Consider the following 27419-nt stretch of genomic DNA (forward strand, 5'->3'; position numbering starts at 1 on the left):
GGGAGGAGACGAGCCAGTCAGGGTGTGATATAGCAGCGATAAAAAATACAACTTTCCTCTAGTTCCTGAATACCTCTTTACCCCCTCACCCCACCCCACTATCATGATCCGAATTCTACCTTGCAAGTCTGGCTAGACCAGAGGATGTACACTGGTACAGATAGGAACTGGAAGCATAGGGAATCCAGGGAGAATGATCCCTTCAGGACCAGTACTGTGAGTGGCAATACCAGGAGGGTAGAGGGAGGGTGGGTTGGAAAGGGGGTACAGATTACAAGGATCTACATGTGACCTCCTCCTTGGGGGGTGGACAACAGAAAAATTGGGTGAAGGGAGACATCGGACAAGGAAGATATAACAAAATAGTAATTTATAAATTATCAAGGGTTCATGAGGGGGGAGCGGGGAGGAAGGGGAAAAAATGAGGAGCTGATGCCAGGGGCTTAAGTGGAGAGCAAATGTTTCGAGAATGATGAGGGCAATGAATGTACAAATGTGCTTTACACAATTGATGTAAGAATGGATTATGAAGAGTTGTATGAGCCCCTAATAAAATGATTAAAAAAGAATGTGATGATTGATTTCTGACCTTAGTAGAGGATATGAATCAGACCATTCTCTTTAATGGTTATCTTAGTTACTATTACTTATAATGGATGTATGGAATTATGTAATACAGCTGAGAGGAGAAAGAAAACTCTTTTTGGAGTGGTCTGGGGGAAAAGCCTGGCTAAGATTAGTAAGAGGCCAATGCCTACTGGTTACATATTGCCAGAGGCTCCAGGTCATATATGCATAAATAAGATAAAGTACAGGGGTGGTGAATAGATTTTTACAAGTGGGTAAAATTTGATTGAACCATGTAACGGCCACCAAACTACCTATCCTTTAATGGGTCTGGTAAGTAGGGAAAGATACTGATAGGTCTCATTACTGGCAAGAGCCAGGAGTGGAGTATGTCATCTGACTTACCCATCCAACCTTCAGACTTTACACTGAACTGCACCCACCACCCGGTAAAACATTTCCTTTACTTTCTGTGAGACACTGCAGAGATAGCAGAACACAGAAAGGTGAGGGAATATACTCAAGGGAGGAGTGGGGGTGAAATCAAACAGATTCTCATCTTGCAAAAGTTAGACTCTTGCAACATTTTCATTCTCCAACTTCCTGGGCTAGTTTGGTATTAATTCTTAAAAAAAGAAAGTATTATCACAAAAGTATTCCTTCCAATCAAAGTGTGGAAACAAAACAAGGAAAATAGGTTACAGGGGGATATAACAACAGGCCCAGGGATTATGCACTGCCAGTTCCCACAACTATTGAGTTCCTATGCAGTTTCTGCTACCTAGGCCCTCCTCTCTGCAGAGCACCCAAAACCTGTCCCACGTTTAAACCCTTCTGTTAACCTTCTCCCTGAATCAAAATATCTTCATCATGCATCTTATTCTTCAAGGAGCTACTGTCAGAAAATTGTCATTTAGAAAGCATCTAATCATGACAGTATATTAATTGCATTCAAGGCTTAATGGATTACCCTTCCCAGGGACACCTGCATTTTAATAGAGGAGTATCTTTTTTTTTTTTTTTAATAGAGGAATATCTTAAGGTACAGGAAGGACTTTGTCAAATGCTGGCTTTTCAACCAAGTAACTAGCTGGAAGTAGGACAGAGGAGTGAGAGGTAGGAGTGAGATAGGATTCAAGCACATCTTGGGAACCCTAGTTATACCACTCATTTTCTCTTGTCTTCTCCAGCTCTCCAAATGCAGGCCCCCACCCCTTTCTCCCCAAGTTCTATCCTCAGTTACAAGAACACCCTCAAATCGCCCTCTCAATCACCCTCCCTGTGGATCTCTGCCACAGGCCTGATGCGTAGGTGCTGGTCCCCAGGGAGCCAGTGTGGTCAGCCTCAAACAGCCTCTCCTCCTCCCCAGGTTTGCTGTATCTGTGAATGGCACTGCAGAAGACTCAAAGGTCACAGCACGTGAGACGTGTTTGACCCTCATCAAGTCTCATTGTTCTGCACCCAGAGCAGTTCTTGTATTTCCACTCCATCCCCCCTAGACTAACCCACTGAAGAACCCCATTACTCCCAGGTCCACTGCCTCCAATCTCATTACCATGGTCCCTCCTATACCTGTAATCCAGCTTACACTGTGCAGACAGAGGTTCTCCACTAAACCATACCAAAACCCACTGCCCTCGGGCTGCTATCAGTTCATAGTGACCCTGTAGAAGAGGGAGAACTAGCCCCATTGGGTTTCTAATGCTGTCGTCTTTATGGAAGCAGACTGCCACATCTCTCTCCTGAAGAGCTGCTGGTGGGTTTGAACTAGCAACCTTTCCATGAGCAGCTGAGTGCTTTAACCACTGTGCCAACAGGGTTCCCCAGCTCGCCAATACTGTGCATGAAATGCAATCAAAATTCCTCCACCTAATTCTCAAGATTCTAACTCCAACTTACCTTTCTTAAACTTTTATTTTTACTTCCATTAACCAGGGGACAAGAAAGCTAGACATGAGACTCCTCCCCACAAATACAATAATAGTCTAGGCTGCTGCAGCCCAGCTGCCCAGAGTTGTATTCATTTAACTCAGCCCTTGGAGCACTGAGGAAGCAAACTCAATCTAGTCTGATCCTTTTTGTAACTAGCCTGAGCTATGACAGCACTGAGGGGCCGTTTCACTGTTTCTTTTCCTTCTTTTATGACCACCCAGATCAGTGTTTTGATCTGATGGGAAAGGGAACTGCAGGGTCCAACTTACCTTTCCAGCTGCACCTCCAACTGCTCTTCCAACAAGGAGCCCTCGGGCCCAGTGTTCAAGAGCTCAGCAGCCAACCCAAGGTCATGTGATCTGATAGGGTCACTAGGAGTTGGAACCAATGATGAAATATTTACAAATGAAATTATGTCATGTCTTGGATTTGACTTAAGACAATCCAGGTGGAAGGAGTAGGAGTTGGCAGAATATAAATGAACTAAGACCTGCTAAGAGTTGATCATTTTTATGCTGGCTGACAAATATATTGGAGCTCATTAGATTATTCTCTCCACTTTTATATACACTTGACAATATCCATACGTAAAAAATAAAATTAAATTTACCCCTATCAAGAGAATTCAAACAAAACAGAAGTATTTCTTATACTAAAAAAGTGAATATTCCCATTCTCTCCAATCCCAACAATTTCTCTCTTCAGAGGGAACCCTACCAAGTTTGATGGATTATCTTTCTTCTTTTTTAAAAATCACTTTATTGGAGGCTCATACAGCTTTTATCACAATACAGCCATCCATCCATTATGTCAGGCACATTTCTACACTTGTTGGCATCATCATTTTCAAAACATGTTCTTTCTACTTTAGCCCTTGGTATCAGCTCCTGACTTTTCCCCCTCTCCGTCCCCCACCCTCCCTCCCTCAGGAACCCTTGATAATTTATAAATCGTTGGGGACAACACTGGAGACACATTGCAGGAATGGTGCCCAATTGTTTGTTGTTGTTGTTCTGTTTTCTTTTATTTTGTTGTTCTGCCTTGTTTTGTGCATATTATTATCTCTGCAGGTTTATCTAGATGAGATAGGCTAGATAAACAATCTGGAGGAGAAGACAATGGGATCGATGGTTCCAGGGGGACATGGGAGAGGGGGAGGCCAGGGGACAGGAAGTGGGTGTTAACCCCAGGGACAAGGGAACAACAAGTGATCCAAAATCAACGGCAAGGAGAGTGTAGGAGGCCTGGTAAGGCTTGATCAAGGGCAATGTACCGAAGGAATTACTAAAACCCAAATTAAAGCTGAACATGATAGTGGGAAAAGAGAAAGTACAGGGAAACAGAGGAAGGAACTAGGAGGCAAAGGGCATTTATAGAGGTCTAAATACAGGCATGTACATGTGTAAATATATTTACATATGACGATGGGGGAAATAGATCTATGTGCATATATGTATAGGTTTAGTATTAAGGTAGTATTAAGATGGACATTGGGCCTCTACTCAAATACTCCCTCAATGCAAGAACACTTTGGTCTATTAAACTGGCATTCCATGATGATCACCTTCCTGACACTATCGCTGAAGACAAAGTGGGTGCATAAGCAAATGTGAAGAAAGCTGTTGGAGCCTGGCTATCAAAAGATATAGCGTCTGAGGTCTTAAAGGCTGAAACAAGCGGCCATCTAGCTCAGAAGCAACAAAGCCCACATGGAAGAAGCACGCCAGCCTGTGTGATCACAAGGTGTCAATAGGATCAGGTATCAGGCAAAGAACAAAAAGTCGGGGAGTGCGGAGTGGAGACCCAAAGCCCACCTGTAGGCAACTGGACATCCTCTTACAGAAGGGTGGGGGGAGGATTTGAGCCAGTCAGGGTACAGTATGGCAATGATGAAACATACAACTTTCCTCTAGTTCTTTAATGCTTCCTCCCCCCCACTATCATGATCCTAATTCTACCTTAAAAATCCAGCTAGACCAGAGGATGTACACTAGTACAGATAGAGCTGGAAACACAGCGAATCCAGGACACATAAACCCCTCAGGGCCAATAATGAGAGTAGTGATACCGGGAGGGGAAAGGGAAGGTAGGGGAGAAAGGGGGAACAGATCACAATGATCTACATATACCCCCTCCCTGGGGGACGAACAACAGAAAAGTGGGTGAAGGGAGACATCGGTCAGTGCAAGACATGAAAAAATAGCAATAATTTATAAATTATTAAGGGTTCATGAGGGAGGACGGGTGGGGGAGGGAGGGAAAAAAAATGAGGCGCTGATACCATAGGCTCAAGTAGAAAGAAAATGTTTTGAGAATGATGACGGCAACAAATGTACAAATGTGCTTGACACGATGTATGTATGTATTGTGATAAGAGTTGTACGAGCCCCCAATAAAATGATTTTTTAAAGAAATATAGATGATTTATAAATTATTATTTTTTTCATGTCTTACACTGACCAAAGTCTCCCTTCACCCACTTCTCTGTTGTCTGTCCCCCAGGGAGGGGGTTATATTAGATCACTGTGATTGGTGTCCCCTATCTCCCCCCACCTTGATGGATTATCTTTCAACACCTCTGTTTATCCATTTGCTAACATACTTAAAAACACAAACACACCCTTCTATTTACTTTTGCATATTTGCATTTACTTAAATGGATTTTCACTACATACAGTGCTTGGCAACTTGCTTTCTTACATAATTGTCATCTTCCTACTGTTGAGTGCCATGGCCAAATCTGAAAAGTAGCACGATTCCCTCCCTCTACTGAAGAAAAGACAATGGCTTCCTGCTTGTACCATTTCCTAGTTGTTGGCTTTGATTCTCTCTCTCTTAAGTGGGCACAAATTGCTGGGCTTATTTACTCTCATACAATTACTAAACTAATGCAAATTCAAAATTAAATACAAAACCAATAAATTCATATTAATAACAAATTTTATGTCAACAGATGCTGTACTCAAACTGAAGTACCATTTACAATGGGGGTTATGTAATGTTTCAAGTTTAATACAGTAAAACCTATGAAAGCCAGAACCTACAAAGCGCAGAAACCTGTGGAGAAAAAGAACCTCAAATATTTTTCACCAAAAGAGAGATGTAATAATAGAGAAGCTAAAGCAAAAGGAAGAATTGATTAAATAAAAGACCTTAACACAAAATATCAAAGAGCAGCTCAAGAAAACAAAGTATTATAATAAAACATACAAAGAATTGGAGTTAGAAGGCCATTTCTCAAGCTGAAAAAAAAATAGAGAATAAAAACCAAGCCTCAAATTTCAATCTTGAAGGATTCTATGGGCAAAATAAAATACTGACCAATGCAGGGAACTTTACAGAGTCATTGTACCAATAAGAATTGATCTACTATTCATCTATTTCAGGAGGTAGCATATGATCAAGAACCAATGAAGAAAGATGTTCAAGCTGCAGTGAAGGTGTTGAAAAACAAGGGTTCACAAATTGATGGAATACCAATTGGGCCGCAGCACTGGAAGATGCTCATTTTGTTTATGCCAAGAAATTGGGAAGACAGCTATCTGGCCAATGGACTGGAAGAGATCCATATCTGTGTCCATTCAGAGAAAGGGCATCCAAAGGAATATGAAAATTATCTAACAGTGTTATTAATATCACACACAAGTTAAAATTGCTGAAGATATTTCAAAAACAGGGAGCTGCCAGAAATTTGAGTAGGGTTCAGAAGATGATATGGAATGAGAGATATTTTGCTAATGTGAGATGATTTGTTCTGAAGCAAGAATGCCAGAAAGATATGTACCTGTGTTTTATTAACTACAGCAAAATCAATAATGTGATAGTTCATGTGGTCAAAACAAACTATGGATCACATAAACAATGGGAATTTCAAAACACTTGGTTGTGCTCATGCAAAACCAAAGAGGAACAGAATAGGATAGGGTATAGTTTAAAATCAGGAGAATCCTTACCATATGTGGTAGTTACATAATTTCATGTCAATTTGAAGATATATAAAAGTGCAAAGATGGTATTCAACCTATCCATCAGATCACAGAGCCTGATGGTGCCTCCTTGTGGGCATGGCCTTCTCATAAGGAGTCCTGGGAACCTCCCCCCTTCTCTCTCGGACTTCACCTTCCTGCTGGCTGACTCTGATTGCTGCCAGAGCCCTGTGATGTGTCGAGTGCCACTGGATCCACATGGCTCTGCACCCAGAGTGATATAGAACCTGTGATATTCCTGCATTCTACATCATGGTTTGTGACTGTGAGTCTGAAGAGGGACTTATGGGACTAGTACTGGACTAATGGACTTGAGTTGGCCTGGGCCAGGATGCTTTGATATATAATTACGTCTTGATATAAAGCTCTTTCTTACACATATATGAGTGTCTCTGGATTTGTTTCTCTAGTCAATCCAGCCTAACACACCATACTTAGTCTGCATGCTGAGCCAATAATCTAAGAAGCTTGACTACATGAGAAAAATGTAGCTTCATTAATATAACCTATAATATGCAGATGACACAACTTTACTTGCTGAAAGTGAAGATTTGAAGTACTTACAGATGAAGATCAAAGAGTACAGTGGATTACACCTCAACATATAGAAAGCAAAATTCCTCACAAACGGACCACTGAACATATGATACCCAGAAAAAGAGACTGAAACTTGTCAAGGATTCTGGTTGGCTTGGATCCACAATCAACACCCATGGAAGCAGCAGTCCAGAAATCAATGCACTGTATTGTGCAAATGTGCTGCAAAAGACCTCTCAAAGTGTTAACAAGCAAAGCTATCACTTCATAGACACTAAGGAGTACCTGACCCAAGTCACGTTATTTTCAAAGACCTCGTGTGCATAGGAAAGCTGGACAATGAATACAAGATACTGGAGGAGAACTGATGTCTTTTGAATTAAGGTGTTGGTAAAGAGTACTGACGACAGACACCATGGCCTGCCAAAAGAATAAACGAACATGTTTAGGAACCCATACAGTTGGAATGCTCCTTAGAATAGAGAATGATAAGATTTCAGCTCGTCTTTTTGCCATGTTACCAGGAGGAATCAGTCCCTGGAGAAGGACACCATGCTTGATAAAGGGTCATCAAAAAAGAGGAAGACCCTCAACAGTGGCTGTAATAATGAGCGATTGTTTATGTGAAAAGTGACCCCCACTGATCCTGAAATGGAGGATGTAGGTGGGATTCAGTTCCAGATCTGAAAGGTCTAAGGACTACAGTCTCCAGAATCTTTTAATACTTTTATTTTCTCACATTTAATCTTCGATCTCCTTGGAAATTCCTTTTGTAAAAGTGAAAGTGCATGTTCCTAAAGGCAGAACAGTGATTAAAGTAACCATACTTTCCAAACCAAAATTCAATGGAAGGAGTTTCTGTGCTGCTGCTAAGTGTAAGAGGCTGTTAAGACATCAAAGTAGTACACTTTCTTGGGAAATGGCAATGCTTTATGAGGACTATGGCTAAAAATATACAAAAACCAGAAACATATAACAGGCCTAGTAGACATTAGAAATATAACCACCAAATAAAGTATAAAAATAGAAAGCCAATGTACTCCTTCACGAATCTTACTCTCTATGTATTTACCATAAATGGCAAAGTCGCTGATATCAAAGCGTTTGGAACCCTGTCAATCTTTCCAAAGCACACAGAATCATGCCCCTCCCCTGGAGCAGCTGGTTCTTTAGAAATGACAAAGAAGTCTAAAATTCCACCTGAAGTTAAATGGCTTAATAGAGACCCTCTATCATTCTAGACACTTAGGAAATTTTAAAGTGCCGGAAACACCTCTTGCTAGCCCTCAAAGCAAGATGTTTCTTGATTTTTGTTTTTAAAACAGAAATTTGTAACATAAATATCTAAGAAAGCTAGATGTATTTGAAAGAAATAACATATTCCTTTTTCTCGTCTTCATATTAAAGCTTCTCTCTGGGATGGGTGTCAGGTGCAGAAAATGCTTATTAATTACTGTTGAAATAAAAATAGTGTTCTAGGTAATCTAATGCTCAAGCTGGCAGCTCTCTGAAAGCTGCAAATCATAGATAGCCAAAGATGACTTTATATACTAAATAACACAATTTGCAATTTTATCAAACTTAATATATTAAAGAAGTGTATTTAATGCTCAAGAGGTAATACAATAAATTTTGCAGCTTCATCAAGAGCATCCTTAAGTGAAACAGATTTTTTTTAACAGTGAAGAATTAATAATAATGGCCAGCACGCTTCATTACCACAACTTTGATTTGTGCTAACATTTCAGCAGTGTTACTCAATTGCACAATTAATGCAATAGCCATAGTACTTGACATTGTTTTGACCTTGTGGACCTCTTGAAAGGGCCTTGGGACTCTTGAGAGTGGGTGAATGTTACTTTGAAAACCAATGCTTTAGAACATGCACAAACTGGTGCTTTCCAATATGAACCTGAAAAGCTCTGACACTATGGGTAGACGTTCCCCGAATTGCAAAGGCATTATTCAAGGCTGCACTACAAGCGGAAGTCCAAAATCCATTTGCAGGGCCCACGCATGGATTAAGCCTCTGGAGAATCCACTTTAATCATAGTTGAGGTAAGTGAATAGCCTTGTTATCAGACAGTGAGCATCATAGAGTCGATTATGACAGGTGTAGTTGGATTAAAAATGTAGTATCCTTTTTTTTTTTTAATGTAGTATCCTTTTATCTCCTTTTTGACCCATTTCAAAGTTGTTTCCGTTAAAAAAGAAAAAAAGTAAAGGGAAAATACACATGGATTAAGCCCCTGGTGAATCCCCTCTGACTACAGACTAGATTTCTGAATACCTTCCTGTCATGCAGAATGCTCTGGAAAGTGGATGTTGCAGGTGCAGGTAGGTTAAAATTTAACACCTTATATTTTGATCTCCCTATTGATCCATTTTAAATTTGTTCTAGTTTTTAATATTTTCTGCTTTCTTGCCAATTGAGGCTTTTATCTGTTTTACTGTTATTGTTAATTTGCTGTTTTAGAAATGTTTTTTCTGTATATGAAATCCAAGATAGGTAAATAAATATAGCTTAATGGGGCCTTGGGGGTCTAGCAGAGGAAGTTAGGGGAAAATGAGGAGCTAATAATGATTGAGGACAAGAATAAAGAAAATGTTCTTAAACTGATTGTGGTGATGGTGATGGTACAACTCTTCTTGATGTAAGTGCACTATTGAATGGTATGACATGTCAATTATCAGCCAACAAAAAGAATGCATTCCACATCAAAACAATCAAACAGGGAGAAGGGAGAAGTCACTACTATTACCAAGAAACCTGTAAAATGAGCTGCAAAGTTCATGGCAAATATGTTGGGAAAGAAAGCAAAATAATCTATTGAAAAACATTCTTTTAAAAAGCTCTTCCTGCTACAGAATTAATATCAAGAGTTTATATAACATGGAAACTAGTGGAACGTGCTAGCAGATTGTTCTGGGAGCTGGAGCCACTTGAGTGGACTAGACAGATAAAGCCCCTGTACCAGTGAGAGGAGGCAGACTGCAAGTTAAAAATAAAGAAACAAGTTAATTTTAGGTAGTTATAAACTCTGTGAGAAAATTAAAGGGAAAGTGGTGATAATAATATGAAGTGGGCCAATTTAGATTGGGTCCTAGCACAGTCATCGATCAATGCCTGACACTGGAACTGAGACTTGAATGACAGGAAGGCGTGATTCACTCAAAGAGCTGGGAGCAAAATATTCCTGGCAGAGAACATGAACTATGACAGTTCTGTGATAGGAATAAACCGGGACAGTTCCAGGAATAGAAAGGCTCGTGTGGCTGAATGTACAATAGAAAGGGGGGGAAGACAAGGTCAGAGCAATTGCCAACTTGCAACGAACTTTAAGACCAAATTAAGAATCTGCATTTTAATCTACATGCAATGTTTAATAATGATGAACTTATGATCATTATGATGAACGTTATAATCACTTATGAAAATCATGTGAATGCTGTGTGAAAAATGAATTGCAGCCGATGAGTATGCAAATGAGAACATTAACAGGCTACTGGAGAAATCCAGAGATAATACTAGCTTGAACTAAACTGGTAGCAATTTATGTAAGTGAAAACTCAAAGCAGAAGCTTCACTTTCCATGGTACCTGTGGTGAAGTGCAATTACTTACTTATGAGTCTTCTAGCCATTTCACTGTAATTTGCCAGTTACGAATAGTGCAAACAATTTGTGTGAACCACTAATATAGGGGATTGATTGGTTAGTTCTGGTCGCCCTTCCCCTGTGTATAAGAGAGACATCTCAGAAATAGGAACAGAGAATCCTGGGTCCATCAAAGTATAGCCATCAGTGGACCACGTGCAAGATCCCTGTCTGAAGTGGCAGAGGCACCACAGGCTTCAGCAGGGAGACCAAAAAGGAGGAGACTGTGAGGCAGAGCAGTCAGTGGTGGGCTTCCTGGTCCAATCAACAAGGCCGAGGCCAAAGGACCCTGTGTCCGAGAGGTTAAGGACCAGAGAGATACACAGCAGCTGGCTGAGAAGACGTGTTGCTATGGATCAAAAACTGCTTGCTCATTGTTTTTTGATCCTGGCTTGTGGTAACCTGTTAGCTTCCCTAATAAACTCCCAAAATTGTGAGTTATGTCTTAAGTTCTTGTGTGGCCACTGTAACGAATTATAAACCCAGCAACAAAGTTTAGTGCCACGGGAGGAGCAGTTGGTATCAGAATAGGGTAAAAGACGGAGGGTAGAGGTACGTGTGACCTGTTTTGTGGCCATCGGCCTTGGGTTGGTGTGGAGTTGGGATTCTGTCTCTCTTGTGTAGCCTGAGGAGGTCAGACATGGACTCCACACTGTTCACTCGGCTGTTTACTCACCTAACAACAAAAACGGGGGTAGAAAGAGAGCTGTAAGGTCAAAAGAAGGGCTCCAAGGCTGCAGCTTGAGGAGAGCAGGCAGATTCATTTACAAAGATGAAGATTAAAGAGGGAAAAGTTTTTATGGTGGGGCAAGGAAATAAGTAATATTATATGGGCTCTAATCATTTTGAGATATTCACTAGGTATCTCATGGGGCTTGTTAACTACATTCTTTATTGTTATCATTGTATTGGGGGCTCGACAGCTCTTATAACAATCCATACACCAATTGTATCAAGTACATTTGTACACATGTTGCCATCATCACTTCCAAAACATTTTCTTTCTGTTTGACCCCTTGGTATCAGCTCCTCTTTTTTCCCCTCCCACCCCCACTCTTGTGAACCCTTGATAATTTATAAATTATTTTTATTTTCATATTTTACACCATCCACTGTCTCCCTTCACCCACATTTCTGTTGTTCGTCCCTCCCGGGGGAAGGGGCGGCAGGCATTATTATGTCGATTATTGTGATCCGTTTTCCCGTTCTCCCCACACCTTCCCCCTACCCTCATGGTATCGCTACTCTCATGATTGGTCCTGAGGGGTTACCTATCCTGGATTCTGTGTGTGGAGAGCGCTTATCTGTATCAGTGACAGATTACCAATAGAAACAGCCTTTCCTATGGTGAAGACTTTCAACAGCCTTTCCTATGGTGAGGACTTTCCCACGCAAGCATGCCTCTCGAAATGGATCTCCTTCAACCCTCTCCAGAAGAGGAAACACAAGAAGTGTCTGGTGCAGAGGCCCAATTCTTACTGGGGATGTCAAATACCCAGGCTTCTATAAATCACCACAATCTTCAGCTATGCCCAAACAGTAGTTTTGTGTGTTGGCTGCTCTACTGTCTTCTGTCAGCCTACAGGAGGAAACGCAAGCCTTACAGAAGGGTGCTCCTTCAGACGGAAGCAGCACTAAAAAAACTCCTAATCAAGATGGGTGGGAAGCCATCCCAATAAACCCATTTTGGATTTTAAAAAAGAAAAAAACATTTCAGTAAACAACATTAAAGTCACTCACTGGTCTATGCCATGAAATTTGGAAGACAGCTGCCTGGCAAACTAATTGGACAAGATCCCTATTTGCACCCATTTCAAAGAAAGATGCTCCTATAGAATGCAGTGATATTGTCAAGCAATATCATTAATACAAGTAAAACTTTCAAGATCATGTAAAAATGGCCATGGCAGTACAATGATGAGGGACTGGCAGAAGCTCAAGCTGGATTCGGAAGCGAGCATGGAACACATCTTCCTGCTTCAAAAACTGACTTGTTTCTGGCTATATTTGACCTAATTCCAAAAAATGGCACCAGTTTTCCTCATCAGCTTTGGTTTTTGATACAGAAAATATGCCTTATACTACTCTTCACTTTGCTCACCCAGGAAAAAAATCAAGATATTTTCATGTAGCGTTAGCTAGCCTGAGATAAAGGAAGTGCACATTGGCTTTAAGTAGTTTGTGTTGTACTACACATTTAGGTCGAGTCATACTTCAGATGATGTTCGTCTTTCCAAAGATAGTGAACAATGCAAACTGCATGAACTTGGAATTTTCCCCAAGTATAATTTCACGTTTATTAGGAACTGAATAGCAGGCAGTTCTAATTTGTTATCTTAAAAGGGGGTCAGAAATATATACACTCCTATAAAGAGTTATAGTCTTGGAAACCCAGAGGCAGTGGTACTCTAAACTACAGGGTCATCATGAGTCACCATTGACTCCATGGTAGCGAGTTTGGGTTTTTTTCAGTTCAATAAATAAGGAGCCATAGTGGCGTTGTCAGTGATGAGTCTGCCTGCGTACCACAAGGTCAGTTATTCGAGCAAGATGAGACATCCCTGCTCCCACAAAGATTTATAGCCTCAGAAATGCACTGGAGAAGTTCCTCTTCTATCCTGTATGGTCACTATGAGTGGAAATCAACTATCTGATAGCGAGTTTGGTATAATAAAGAGACTCATATGTTCTGAAACGCAAACTGGGTCTGTCAGAGTTCAAACTCCTTTATGAAATTAAAATGTTCCAGTCTTGTTATAAGATGGCACAACTTCCCCAGCTGTGCAGAAACTCTTTAAAGAAAAATGTTAGAATTTTTCTTATCAAGAAGCTTGGAGTTAACCTCACCTCTGGATCATTTAATATGAATTATGTATTCACTTCTCTATATTAAAATATGTTTGGAAATGTTTAATCTGAAGAAAATTTAGATCATGAAAATACTGATGAAAATTGTTATGAAGTCTTACATTATCAACACTCTAAATCACCCTCACAGCTTCATATATATATATATGCCTTTTTCATTTTCTTTTTTATTTTTCACCCTTCTCAGGTTGTAATCTGCCATTGCAGTATCCAACTTGTAGTTTCTGTATATATTGGACAGCCTCCCTAACAAAAAGATAAACTCGCTGCCATCCAACTAATTCTAACTCATGGCAATCTACACGACAGAGAAAAACTGCCCCTTTGGGCTTCCAAACCTTTAAATCTTTTCAAGCATACAGAGTGATGGGTGGGTTCAAACCACCGACCTTATGGTTGGCAGCTCAATGTGTAACCAACTAGCCACCATGTACCTATATACACCTTCCCTTGAAGTCCCTTGATATCTAAAAAAGGTTTAAGTGATTTCTTACCTTTTTTTGTCTTATTCTGTAATTTGTGGGTCTGAACTCTCATATATAAAACTATGAGATTAAAGTAATAAATTAGTATCAGTTAATAGCTGCAAATCTAGTGGAACACCGTATCTAAGAACTACAGCAGATGCAGTCTACAAAGCCATTTTCTGAATCAGTGCCCCAAGTAACCCCAGAAACAGGCCTAAAAACCAAGACACACAAATTGTCTTGTTGTTGGGCTATGTTACCATTGTTAATGCCACATGGATATTGGCTGAAAGCAGAGGATATGAGAAAGAGTTTCTCTATGTTTTGTTGATTATATAAGGACATTCAATTGTGGGTGTCATAACGATTTATGGGTAACACCACAAAGAATGGGAATTCTAGGACATTTAATTGTACTCATATGGAACCTGTACCTAAACCCAAGATACATTCATTTGAACCCAAGGGAATATTACATGGTTTAAACTCAGGAAAGGTACATGGCCTGTTGTATCATTTCACCATATTTAATCAAAGAAATGCCAAGATATGAAGATGACCATGGCAGACTACAGCCTCAGGATGGATTACAGAAGAGGGGGAAAAAAATAAGCTCACAGCAGCATCAATAAGAATTTTCGTTTAAACTGAGAAAATAGTGACGTTGTCAAAGATTTCATTTTCCTTGGATTCACAATCAATTCTCATGGAAAAAGCAGTAGAGAAACCAAACGACATATTGTAGTAGGCAAAATTGCTGCAAAAGATTTCTTTAAAGTCCTAAAAAACAAACATCTCACTCTGTGGACTAGGGTGTACCTTACTCAAGCCATGATATTTTCAACTGAACTAGAGCCATACGTATCACTTTGAGTACATTTCTCACGTACATGCAAAAGCTGGATAATGAATATGAAGACCAAAGACGACTTGATGCATGTAAAAAGTTACGGTGTTGACAAAGGATACTTAATCTACAATGAGTTGCCAGATAACAAATATAAACATGTCTGGGAAGATCTTTAGTCTTAGAAGATGTGCAGCCAGAAGTGCTCATAGAAGGGTAAAATGGCAAGACTGCATCTTACTTTGGACAAGGTATCAGGAAGGACCTGTCCTAAGAGAAGGACACCATGTTTGGTAAGGTAGAAGATCAGGGAAAATGAGGAAGACCCTCATGAGAGATTGGTTGACACAAGGGCTGCAATAGGACCAAACATCAAAGATTATGAGGCTGGCGCAGGATTGTGCAGTGTTTCATTCTGTTGTACTATGAGTCAGCACCTAACAACAACAAAGAAATCCTGAACCCCCTGACTATTGTTTCAACTTGGACTCAAAATGACCCTACAAAACCAAACTGATTGCCACTGATTTGGTTCTGACTCAGGGAACCTAAATAGGATTTCCAAGACTATAGACTCTTACAGGAGCAGATGGCCTCATCTTCCATTCATGGAGGGGTTGGTGGGCCTGAACCACTGACTCTGCAGTTAGCAGCCCAATGCCTAACCTACATTAACACTGGTGTTTCCTATAATGATTCTAGAGGACAGAGTCCAACTTCCACAGAGGATTTCCAAGAATGTAATCTTTATGGAAGCCAACTGCCACATCTTTTGTCCTCAGAGCAGCTGGTGGGTTCAAACCATCTACCTTTCAGTCAGCTGCAGATCGCTTTAATACACTAGGGCTGCTGAAAGTAATCCTTATTATGTGCAAAAGTAAAAAATTTACACATATGCACAATGGGAGGATACACACAAAGTTATTCACATCTAATGCCTATTACTGGGGGAAATGGGAAAAATTATGTGATATGTAAGTACATGATTGGACAGCTTCAGGAGTTAAAATAATTGAACTAGCTCTACACATATCATTATGGGTGTATACTCAAAACGCAGCAATGGGAATTAGGAGAAAGATGTAAGAAGGTACAATATCACCTACATAAATTTTAAAATTCAAGATATGGGTTTATCTGTGTAGATTGGAGAAGGAATGAAATTGAAAGAGTGTTCAAAGAGCTTCTGCTTTATTATGAATGTTTTATTTATTTCAAAATATCAGAAATTATATGGATTGTGATAAGAGCTCTATAAACTCCCAATAAAATGATTAAAAAAAATGAAGCAAATGTAACACCACGTTTTATTTGTTCTGGATGACAGATACACTTTGGGTTTGGATTGTGTGCTGTAGAGTCAATTCTGACCCATAAGAACCCTACCGGACAGAGTAGAACTGCGCCACAGAGCTTCCAGGTGGTCCTCTTTCAAGAAAAGACGGCCACACCTTTCTCCCTTGGAGTGGCTGGTGGGCTCAAACAGCCAAACTTTGGGTTAGCAGCTAAGCACACAACCACTGCGCCACCAGCACTCCTTTACAGGTACATAGGCTTCTATGATTCTCTCTACTTGCATCTTTCAGGGTTGGGTGGGGGGGGGGCAAACAGCTGCACAGGGTAAGGAAAAACTATTGCTACAAAATCATAGACACCTTTATTACACAGAAATATCCTCCATCTAGGTCTATATACGTCTGAAGACACATTTCCAACTCTCTAACCCTCCCAAGAAGAATTCTGTGTCCTCCATTTACACCCCGTTGAAATTGCTCTTTTGACATTCTTGAGAGTCATGTTTCTTTTAAATGTTATTTGAGTACTGTGAACAAAAAGAAGTCAAAGGGTGGATGGGGTAAGGTTACCCAACAAAATTCTTCTAGGAGAGCCCTTGTGAACCTTGAAGAACGAATAAGTGCATTGTCACGCTGCAGAAAAATAATTCCCTGAGGCAACTTGCCTGGTCTTTTCCTCACCAATGCAATTTTCCATTTTCTGAAAACGTTTTCCTAAAAAGTCCTTGAACTCATTCTGTGTCCTTTAAGAAATCTTTCAAGATTACCTAGTGTTTAGAATTCCAAAAAACATAACCTTCTGAGCTGAGAGCTGACTTTTGACTGTTAATTTAACTGGCCCAGCAGATCCTCTCAGAAGCCACTGTTTTGATTGGATCATACTGGTAAATCCAAGCCACGTCCCCAATTACAATTTGTGGCATGAAATAATTTCCATTAGGTTCAACCTTACTTTAAAAAGACTGATGGCAAGATCAGGGTCTTCAGAAGCGCATAGACCTAAATGGAGAATTTTTTGTGTAATAACAGTTTCTATGATTTTGTAGCAAGAGTTCTTTCCTTTCTCTGGTGCAGCTTTTTTCCTCCTGCAACTCTGAAAGATGCAAATACAGAGACTGTTTTTCAGCTGATCTTTCCAGCAATGCTTTTAAAATTAGTGTCCTTTTTTGGGGAAGCTATCTTTATGAGACTAAGTATATAACTGAAAGAATTTCTCTGTCACCATCCACTTGCACACATAAGTTTAAACACAATTTGTTTGGAACAAACCTGTTCATACATCAATTGGAAACCCAGGAGCAACCACAGTCAAGTAATAAATTACCTTGTTCATGGGGTGGGGGTGAGACAGAATATGCAAAATGGTTTCTGATTTTGATTCAGTAGAGCGAGAAAAAAAATTAGAGAATCTTGTCCTGATCAACAGAACATACAACCTACAGCATGCTGCGCGCGCGCACACGCACACACACACACACAATAGGTACAAACACGAAACTTTCAAAACTATCTGCAAAAAGGCTCATTTACTAGTGCTTTCAACTGACAAAATTTAAGTATTCCTTCATAGCACTGAATGCATGGCTTATTCAAAAGGAGAATCTTTGTGAGACAGCTAGGATTCTGAAGAGCCTAAATACACAACTTTAGGACAGAAAACAATATTTTTAAATGAAGCTCATCTAATCCTGACATTCTTTTTAAGACGATGGGATACCATGATTTTGATGTTTATTTTACACTCTCCTTCTACCCATTTTTTTCTTTAGTTTTTGAAGAAAGAAATTGATGACAATACCTATCAGGCATATTTAAAAACCATATCTGAATGTTAAAAATGAACCTCCACAGCCCAAAACAACCACTTGCTCACTTGGTCCCGCCCTTTAAAATGAAGCATTCACTCTAACTTCTGAGTGTGATATATTCATCGACTTAGTAGCTAACGGAGAGATAAAAATATCCTTTAGTGAAATATTTCTCTACCATTTAAATCAATATTCAAGCTAAGTATCTGACAGTAATTTTCTAATTTAATAGAAGTAAGAAAAGAAACCAAAGGGATGTAATATGAGCCTATGGGTCAAGTTGTCACTGATCTGAAGATTCAAAGCTCAAATACTCAAAAAACTCACTGCCATCCAGTCTATTCCAATTAATAACTACCCTACAGGACAGGGCAGAACGGCCCCTGTGGAATTACTGACCCTGCAATTAACAGCCCAACGAGTAACCCACTACACCACTAAGACTCCGTGGCTTGTAGACAGATGCCAGCAAAAGACTGCAAACAGTATGGTACTGGACACGAAAGGAAACGAAATTATGTTTTCATTTTAAACACGAGTTGAAAAAAATTATCTAAAAATGGCACTTCATATGCATGTTGAACACTCATGGCAGTCTGCTGACTCCTAAGATGGGAGGAAGTAGTATGGAGATAGAGATGAGATATAAAAGGAGATGACAAAGTCAAAGTCAAATTTAAGCTACTTTAAATTTTTCCTATGGCTACTCTGGGACTATGATGGAGGGAGGGAATTTTTCACTCTCCCTCTAACACATAGGCCAGCTTTTTACTCCTAACACTCAACTATCAGGTCAGTAACATAATATTGTTCACATGAGGAAATATATTCCAAATACTAAACAACACAGAGTTAAATGTCAGTTTTACCATTATCTCAAAAACACTGGCAAAAAAAAAAACATGATAATGTATAATGTAGACACATGACTTCTGTGGAACAGAGCAGATTTAATCAGTGAATATAAGATGTTGAAGGAATAAATGAAGCATGATTGCTTAAAAATAATAGTTTCATTTGTATAATAACTCAATTAAGACAATATAAAGAATAGATTTGCGTCTGCTTTTCCTATTCAGAATCCAGTGTTGATAAAAAACAGCAAGAGCATGACTGTTGCCAAGGTGGCTGCACAGAGACTATCACCTTACCAAGCTGGTTCTTCATTCCCATGAGCACGGAGTTCATGTGGGCTTTCGATGCATAGAGCTTGCTCACGGCCTTTCTTGACCTGATCATCTCCTTGGCCAGAACCACACAGACATCCTTCTGGCCCTTCTTGGCAGCATCTTTCACAGATCGTTTTACTTTTTCTTCTTCCCTTTGGATATCTATACTTAGAACACAGGACACAAAAAATCTTAGTAAGCCAGGAGATTTACTGGCATTCACATCTATTCAAATCATAATCTAAATGTCAATACAAAAAAATGTTTAAGCCTCATTCCATATTGCTAAGTCGATTCTGACTCAGCAATTCTGTTGGGCAGAGTAGAACTGTCCCACGGGTTTCCAAAGCTGTAATCTTGACTGCCCATCTTCCTCCCTCCGATCAGTTGGTGGGTTTGAATGCTGACCTTTCTGTTAGAAGCTGAATGCTGAATTACTGTGTCGGCAGGACTCCTTATAGAAGCACATGTATATAGGAAGATATAATTTTTTAATGTGGTAGGTATTCATTAACCCCAGAAACAAGTATAATCAGATTAAACTTGGCAAAATTTTGAAATTAATTTTTCTGTCCCTTTCTAACAATTGTTAGTACAGGTATTCAAAATTAAAATTTTGAATTTTACTTCCCTCCCCCAGGACTCTGGCAACCACTAAGCTAATATGGAACTGCCTATATTAGATATTTCATATAAATGGAATCATATAATATTTGGCTTCTTTAACTAATGTTTACAAAATTCACCTGTTGTAATATGTACCAGAACTTCGTTTCTTTTTATTACCAAACAGTAATTTACATTGTTAAATTATAAGACTTTCTTTTGTTTCCCCATTCATAAAATTACTGTACACACAAAAAAATTACTATAAGCACATTTCAGAGCCATTTAATAATAATAATAAAGTATTTCTGCAACTATGGGAACACAATGTCTATACAGTCATTAATTAAAATGTCTATATGATATGCTTCTTAATGGGTGGGTTATGAGTAGATGCATACACACTGAGGACTCAATTGAAATCCTTGTCATGCCCATAGTCCTACAGGGAATTGCCCGTGGTAATACTAGAGATTTGAGGATACAACCCATCTCTCCCACCACTCAACATGTGACATCCCAACACACAATTTTAATAGCCAGACAGATTCATTATTTCATTTTAAACAAGTAGAGGTATCTTAAAAAAAATTGGACCGCATAGTAACAATACCTGGAATTGTAAAGATTTCTCTTTAGCTTTATTTAATTAATACAATTCATCAGAGGATAGAAAACAACTAGCTTTCAGAAGAGATTTTCTTTTTTAAATTGAAACATGATTCATGTACCATAAAAATCCATTCAAGCATTTGATATGATCCAATGGGTTTGGGTATATATTTACAACAGTCCCACTATTTCATTCTAGAACATTTTCATCACTATTTTCCCTATACCTGTTAGCAATCATGTCCCTTCTCATCTCCTCCCCTCCCCCAGGACTCTGGCAACCACTAAGCTAATACAGAACTGCCTATTTTAGACATTTCATATAAATGGAATCATATATTATTTGGCTTCTTTAACTAATGTTTACAAAATTCACCTGTTGTAATATGTACCAGAACTTCATTCCTTTTTATTACCAAACAGTAATTTACATTGTTAAATTATAAGACTCTCTTCTGTTTCCCCATTCATCAGTTGAGCACTTTGTTTCTACTTTTCAGTTTTATAAATAATGTTGCTATGAATATCCATGTAAAGTTGTTATGTGGAGATGTTTTCCCATCTCTTGGATATCTACCCAGGGGCTCTCACTTTTTGAGGAACTGTCAAAAACTGTTTTTCAAAGTTGCTGCACCATTTTAGTCTCAACAGTGTGTAAGGATTCCAATTTCTCTACATTCTCACTGATACTACTGTTACTGAAAATTGAATTAATTTTTAAAAATAGGTTTCATTAATAGTCTTTTATCAATATCTTTATAAATCAAAAATTTTGCCTTTAGGGCTTAAAAACATTACAAGTAAATGTATAACTATATGTTAATATATGTATTATAAAAATATGCAGATCATCAAAATTGACTCGGGTGATACAGAAGAGTACAATAATGTTGGCATTTTGTCAGCCATGGTAATAACTCCATTTGTGGAACGTTCTGGATCATCTGTATTTCCTGGAAATTGTGAGGATGTTTCCGTTCAGAAAATTAAGACTTGTCTGTATCATCTTTTCCTTCATATATTTTGTGGTAACACTGCACTGCTTCCCAAACCTGCCTATTGATTTTAGTAAAACAATCAACATTGAGGTTCATGTTTTTAGGAACTGAAGTCCTTGGTTTAACTGGGAAATTTTACTGTAATTTTTTTTTACAATTTCTGTTTTCTTTCTCATTATTTCTTTCCTCTTCACCATTTCTTTCTTCTTCAAAATCTATTAGGTCTTGACCTGTCAATTCCCCTTCTTCATGATCGATGAGCAGTTCCACATTGGCGGCGACAGCAAGTTCTGACTACAGCGTTCTTGCCATTTGGACAGTTTTCCATCATATTAACCTAACAAATGCTGGAAACATAATCACATAGCTCAGCAATTTTTTTTTCATATCTCCATGCATTTTCCCATAACTTCTTCTCAAGAAGATGTAATTTTCTGGTTATAGTAAATAATATTAATTTTTCCATAAATAGCATAATGTTACTATACCTCCATCTGTTGCTATTATTGCCTAAGCAAACATAATATATAAGTAGTGTTCCTTAGAGGTAGCAACTGCATATCAATCTGAGGAGTGATCACTGTTGTCTTGGGAAGCAGATACACCACTCTCCTATCTACATTTAGAACATCTACTTGAGGAAAAGATGTCCTAAGGCATTGTCAAACACCTGCAGAATTTTGAAAGTTTCTATTTTTGAAGGCCGTACGCATACTTCTGGGATGAAAACATTAAAAAGACAGGCTTCTAATAACACAATCATTATCCAAGCCTTGAGTTACTCCTGCACTAGCCCAGCAGCTTATTCTTGTCAATGTATTTGAAGGCCCAGGGATTTTGATCAGTAAATAAGACAAAGTTTTCATTTAAATCTGGCAGAATTCTTTCAAGTGATTGTCTTTTAATGCCTTGAAACCAATACGGCTAGACCAGAGCATGTACACGGGTACAGATAAGAGCTGGAAACAGGGAATTCAGGACAGATAAATCCTTCAGGACCAATGATGAGAGTAGCAATACCAGGAGGGGAAGGGGAAGGTGAGGAAAGGGGAACCTCCCAGGGGCATGGACAACAGAAAAGTGGGTGAAGAGAGATATCGGTCAGTGTAAGACATGAAAAAAAATTTTATAAATTATCAAGGGTTCATGAGGGAGGGTGGGGAAGGGAGGGAAAAAACAAGAAGCTGATACCAAGGGCTCAAGTAGAAAGAAAATTTTTTGAAAATGATGATGGCAACAGATGTACAAATGTGCTTGACACAATGGATGGATGTATGGATTGTGATAAGAGCTATATGAGCCCCCAATAAAATAAATTAAAAAATAAAATAACAGTCTTGAAACCGTGCATTGATGCTACAACTGTGTTAAAGTAGATCTATTCTGGCATCCTTTCTCAAAGGAAGCTTGTTTCATCCAATGCTGAGATTTTTACCATTAATATTATTGTAGCCCACTTTACTTAATGCAGTCTCAGTGAAATTTGTATAACTCCCTACATTGCTTAGAGGCAAATAGGTTGTACTGTATATAGATGGCACTGTTGTTGTTAGCTCCTTTAAGTCAGTTTTGATTCATAATTACCCTATGCCCAACAGAAGGGAACACTCCCCAGTTCTGCACAGTAGTTACTATATTTGAGCCACTGTGTCAAGGGCTTTCCTCGTTTTCACTGCCCCTCCACTTTACCACGCACAATGACCTTCTCCAAGGACTGTCCTGTCCTGGTAATGTCCACAAGGGTACAGAGTTTGCCATCCTTGCCTCTAAGAAGCATTCTGGCTGGCTGTACTTCTTCCAGAACTTTGTATTCAGTTAAAGCAGTGGTTCTCAACCATCCTAATGCTGTGACCCTTTAATACAGTTCCTCATGTGGGGGGTGACCCCCAACCATAAAATTATTTTTGTTGCTATTTCATAACTGTAATTTTGCTACTGTTATGAATCAGGCAACCCCTGTGAAAGGGTCGCTTGACACCGCCCCCCCCCCACAAAGGGGTCTCAACCCACAGGTTGAGAACCGCTGAGTTAAAGGCTCAAAAAATCTCTGTTGTTATCTAGCGTTCTTTACCCGGGTAGTTCTCACCTCTTTGAATACTCTATGCTACAAATTCTATCCAATTCAGTCTCTGATCTCACACCTCTGTTCTTCAATTTAGCAATACTATCACACTGCCTGGGATCGCCACTCCTTGCACTACAATCCAGAAAGTATCTCTAGGCAGAGAGTCAGGATCATATGTTTGCCTCTTCTCAGTGATCAGTCCTGTTGTTTCATAGATTTTGTCCAGTTTTCTATAATGTGAGCTGAAGCAGAAACCAATAACTGCATCAGGGCCAGGAATAGTTTCCTCTCCAATTCTTCTTTAAGGGATGATTTTGCATTTTCTTGTACTAATTTTTTATCCAATCATAAATGTGTTAAAAATGATGAATATTCCTTTTGCAAGTCACCTCAATTTTAAGTGGTACTCAATAGATCAATTTTACATAGAAATAAATGTCTCTCCATTTTCAGCTATGATACTACTATAGTAGAAATAATAGATTTTTTTCCTATTTACACATAATTTCTTTAATTTAAATTCCCCCCCAAAAAAGAGACATTTCTTTGTAAGCAATAGGGGTTCTTTTGTTCTCTGAATTCATGCTCTCTTTTGGTTTCCATATGGTGATTATAGAATTTTTTAAAAACCAATGTAATTAGAATAGCTATAGATAAGAATAAAACTATTAGCAGGCCATTCTTCTACAGTCCCACTGGGTGAGTTTGAACTGCCAACTTTCAGGTTAGTAGTTGAGTACTACTAGTCGCATCATCAGGAACCTTTTAAGAATAAGCTTAAGTAATCATACACACACAATATGTAAATGTTAAATATATCTTGAAATCTAGAGATACAGTTTATTTTTATAAACTAAAGCAAATTCTACCACCAAGAAGGTAGGGAAGAAGAGACATAAAGTGATAATTTACCTCTTATTTGTCTGTCAACTACTCTCATTTCCTTTCTTATCTTCAATGACCATTCATTGACCTGGGGAAAAATTAAAAATAAATAAGGGATGCCAACACTCTTAATTTAACTAATTTTAAAGACATACATTATTTTCACATCCATACCAGAAACAATCCAGGTATAACATAAATACAGAGCGTTAGGGTCACTGTCTTCTTTGCTTGTTTGTTTTCTCCTCCTTGTTTGGGCTTTTTATTTACAGTGCATAGACGCTTCAACCTTTCTGCCATGGAACTCCTAGAACTTCCAACTCATAGAAGCCTCAAGCTATCCAAAGATTCTTACCTAAGGGCAGGGGTTGAGAAGCACTTTACTCAAGGCTTTACAAGTATTGTTTCTTGAAAGTACACATAAATTTTTCTTTTTCCTTTTTTTTTTTCACATAAATTTTTCAAGAGATGCATAGAGACAAATAATTTCAAGGCATTAGTTCTTAAATCTTCATCTTTCTATACATAATCATTTAAAAACGACTGCCTGAGAGGTACATGAGAGTCCAACATAAAGAAGAGGAAGGGGGCAGGAGGAGGGAGAAGCGGGTGGGGAGAAACTGAGTTGATGGCACAGGGAGTACAGGGCACTAATCCACTCAGGGGGAGAGGATTGGTTGTGTCCCCACAGAACTGGAATGTGCATACAGACCCCACAATGACGCGCCAAACCAGGAGGGCAACATAATGAGCGGAGGAATACACAAAAAGACTGGACCACAAGCCCGGCCCCAAGCAGAATCAGCCAGACCCCCACCATGGAAGAGTGTGCCACAGAAAATGAAAATAGACCATCTGGTGAGGGAAAGGAACTGACCTACCATGCCCAGAAGGAAGCTGAAGCAAATGAAGGGGGAGGAAGGGAGTGGTGCACACCAGGGCCCACCAATCTCAGAGGACAATAGCCCGGCTCAGAGCAGCCAATGTACAGAGAGGACCATATGGCTGGCCCCATTGCGAGATGCAACACCCTGCACTGACCCATTGCCCTACATGGGACAGCACTGGAGACATAGTGTGGGATGTGTGGCCGAGCTGACCCCACCACACTGAGGCAAAACACTGGGGGTGTGCAATAGAGCGGTGGAGAAAGCAGAGCAAGGAGGCCTCAAGGGAGTATCAAGGATGGACTTTGGGGCCAGGGCGTGGCACCCTATCAGATTCCTCTGGAAAACACTCCTAAAGGTCAACAAGCAAGACTGTTAACAGGCTTTCCTTTCTTTTTTTAAAGTTTTTTCTCTCTTGTTTAGATTTTATGTCAGTGGCTTTTTTGTTTGTTTGTTTGTCGGTGTTGTTGCCGTAGTCACCGTGTTCTCATGTGCCACTATGTTTGGTGCTGTGGAGGCCATCTGCAATTTTATGTGCATATTATTATCTCTGCAGGTCTATCTAGAAAAGATAGGCTGGATAAACAATATGGAGAAGAATACAAAGGGATCAAAGGTGGGGCGGGGGAGGACATGGGAAAGTGGAATGTGGGGGAAGGGAGGAGGTATTGGCCAACCCAGGGACAAAGGAACAACCAGTGGTTCAAAACCAGTGGCAGGGAGGGGATGGGAGGACTGGCAGGGAGTGACCAAGGGAAATGTAACTGAGAGGAATTACTGAACCAGAATGAAGGCTCATGGTAGTGGGACAAGAGGAAAGCATAGGAAATAGTGGAAAGGAGTAGGAGGCCAAGTGACCAAGGGAAATGTAACTGAGAGGAATTATTGAAACCAGAATGAAGGCTCATGGTAGTGGGACAAGCGGAAATCATAGGAAATAGTGGAAAGGAGTAGGAGGCACAGAGGCCTAAATATAGACATGCACATATGTAAATATATTTGTGATTATGGGGGAAATATTATCTACGTGCATATATTTATAGGTTTAGTAGTAGGGTAGCAGGTGGACATTGGGCCTCCTCATGCGCATTCCCTTAATACAAGAGCACTTTCCTCAGCTAAGCAGTCATTCCATGACACCCACCTTCCTGACACAATCGCTGAAGACAAACGTGTGCATAAGTAAACGTGGTGAAGAAAGCTGATGATGGTGCCTGGCTACCAAAAGATAATGTGTCTGGAGTCTTAAAGGCTTGAAGGTAAACAAGCAGCCATCTAGCTCGGAAGCACACAAGCCTGTGTGATCCCGAGGTGTTGAAGGGATCAGGTAGCAGACACCTAAGAACAAAGACCATCATTGTGTGCTCACCTTCCCATATAAACGCTGAAGACGAATGTGTGCATAAGTAAGTGTGGTGAAGATGGCTGATGGTGTCCGGCTACTGAGAGATACAGTGTCTAGGGTCTTAAAGGCTTGAAGGTGAACAAGCAGCCATCTAGCCCAGAAGCAACAAAGCCCACATGGAAGAAGTACACCAGCACGTGTGATCACGAAGGGTCGAGGGGACCAGGTATCAAGCACTCATCGTGAATGAGGGGAGCGCACCATGGGGACCTAATGCCCATCTGTAGACAACTGGACATTCCTTGCAGAGGGGTAGTGGGAAGATGAGTCACTCAGGGTGCAGTATAGCACTGTTGAAACTCACAACCTTCTTCTAGTTTTTAAATGCTTCCCCACCACCACCATCACCACTATCAATGATCCCAACTCTACCTTGCAAACCTGGTTAGACCAGAAGATGCACCGTGGTGCAGATGGGAACTGGAAACACAGGGAATCCAGGACAGAAAAAACCCTCAGGGCCAGTGGTGAGAGTGGCGATAATGGGAGGGAAAAGGGAAGGGGGTGTAGGAAGGGGGAATCGATTACAAGGATCTACAACATATAACCTCCTCCCTAGGGGATGGGCAACAGAAAAGTGGGTGAAGGGAGACACTGGGCAGTGTAAGATATGATAAAATAATAATTTATAAATTCTAAAAGGTTCATGACGGAGGGGGGATGAAAAATGAGGAGCTGATTCCAGGAGCCCAAGCAGAAAGCGAGAGTTTTGAGAACGATGAGGGCAATGAATGTATAAGTGTGCTTTACACAATTGATGTATGTGTGGATTGTGATAAGAATTGTATGAGCACCAATAAAATAAATTTTTTTAAATGACTGAGAAATC

At 39.7% G+C, this 27419-nt stretch overlaps 1 protein-coding gene and 1 non-coding gene across 3 annotated transcripts in view; both read right to left on the reverse strand.

The window, feature by feature from the left end:
• LOC101644789 (charged multivesicular body protein 3) overlaps positions 1 to 27419 on the reverse strand; it is an 84723-nt gene that overhangs the window by 24823 nt on the left and 32481 nt on the right. Inside the window, exons 1-3 of one of the 2 annotated variants that reach the window (XM_045283965.1) lie at positions 24473 to 24601; positions 24326 to 24386; positions 19115 to 19294 (exon numbers count right to left, since the gene is read on the reverse strand). In XM_045283965.1, the coding sequence (XP_045139900.1) occupies positions 19115 to 19294; positions 24326 to 24386; positions 24473 to 24598 (367 nt within the window). In that variant the 5' untranslated portion in view covers positions 24599 to 24601. Of the gene's footprint in view, positions 1 to 19114; positions 19295 to 24325; positions 24387 to 24472; positions 24602 to 27419 lie in introns of those variants that run through there. The other variant, XM_004707951.2, reaches the window with a different exon arrangement.
• LOC115873297 lies at positions 2640 to 2759 on the reverse strand. Its single transcript, XR_004048343.1, has one exon. It is a non-coding gene; the product is annotated as a small nucleolar RNA SNORA61 (small nucleolar RNA).

The sequence above is a fragment of the Echinops telfairi genome, unplaced genomic scaffold (assembly GCF_000313985.2).
Source record: "Echinops telfairi isolate 266 unplaced genomic scaffold, ASM31398v2 ScPeMD7_7467;HRSCAF=8505_1, whole genome shotgun sequence".
NCBI lineage: Eukaryota > Metazoa > Chordata > Mammalia > Afrosoricida > Tenrecidae > Echinops > Echinops telfairi.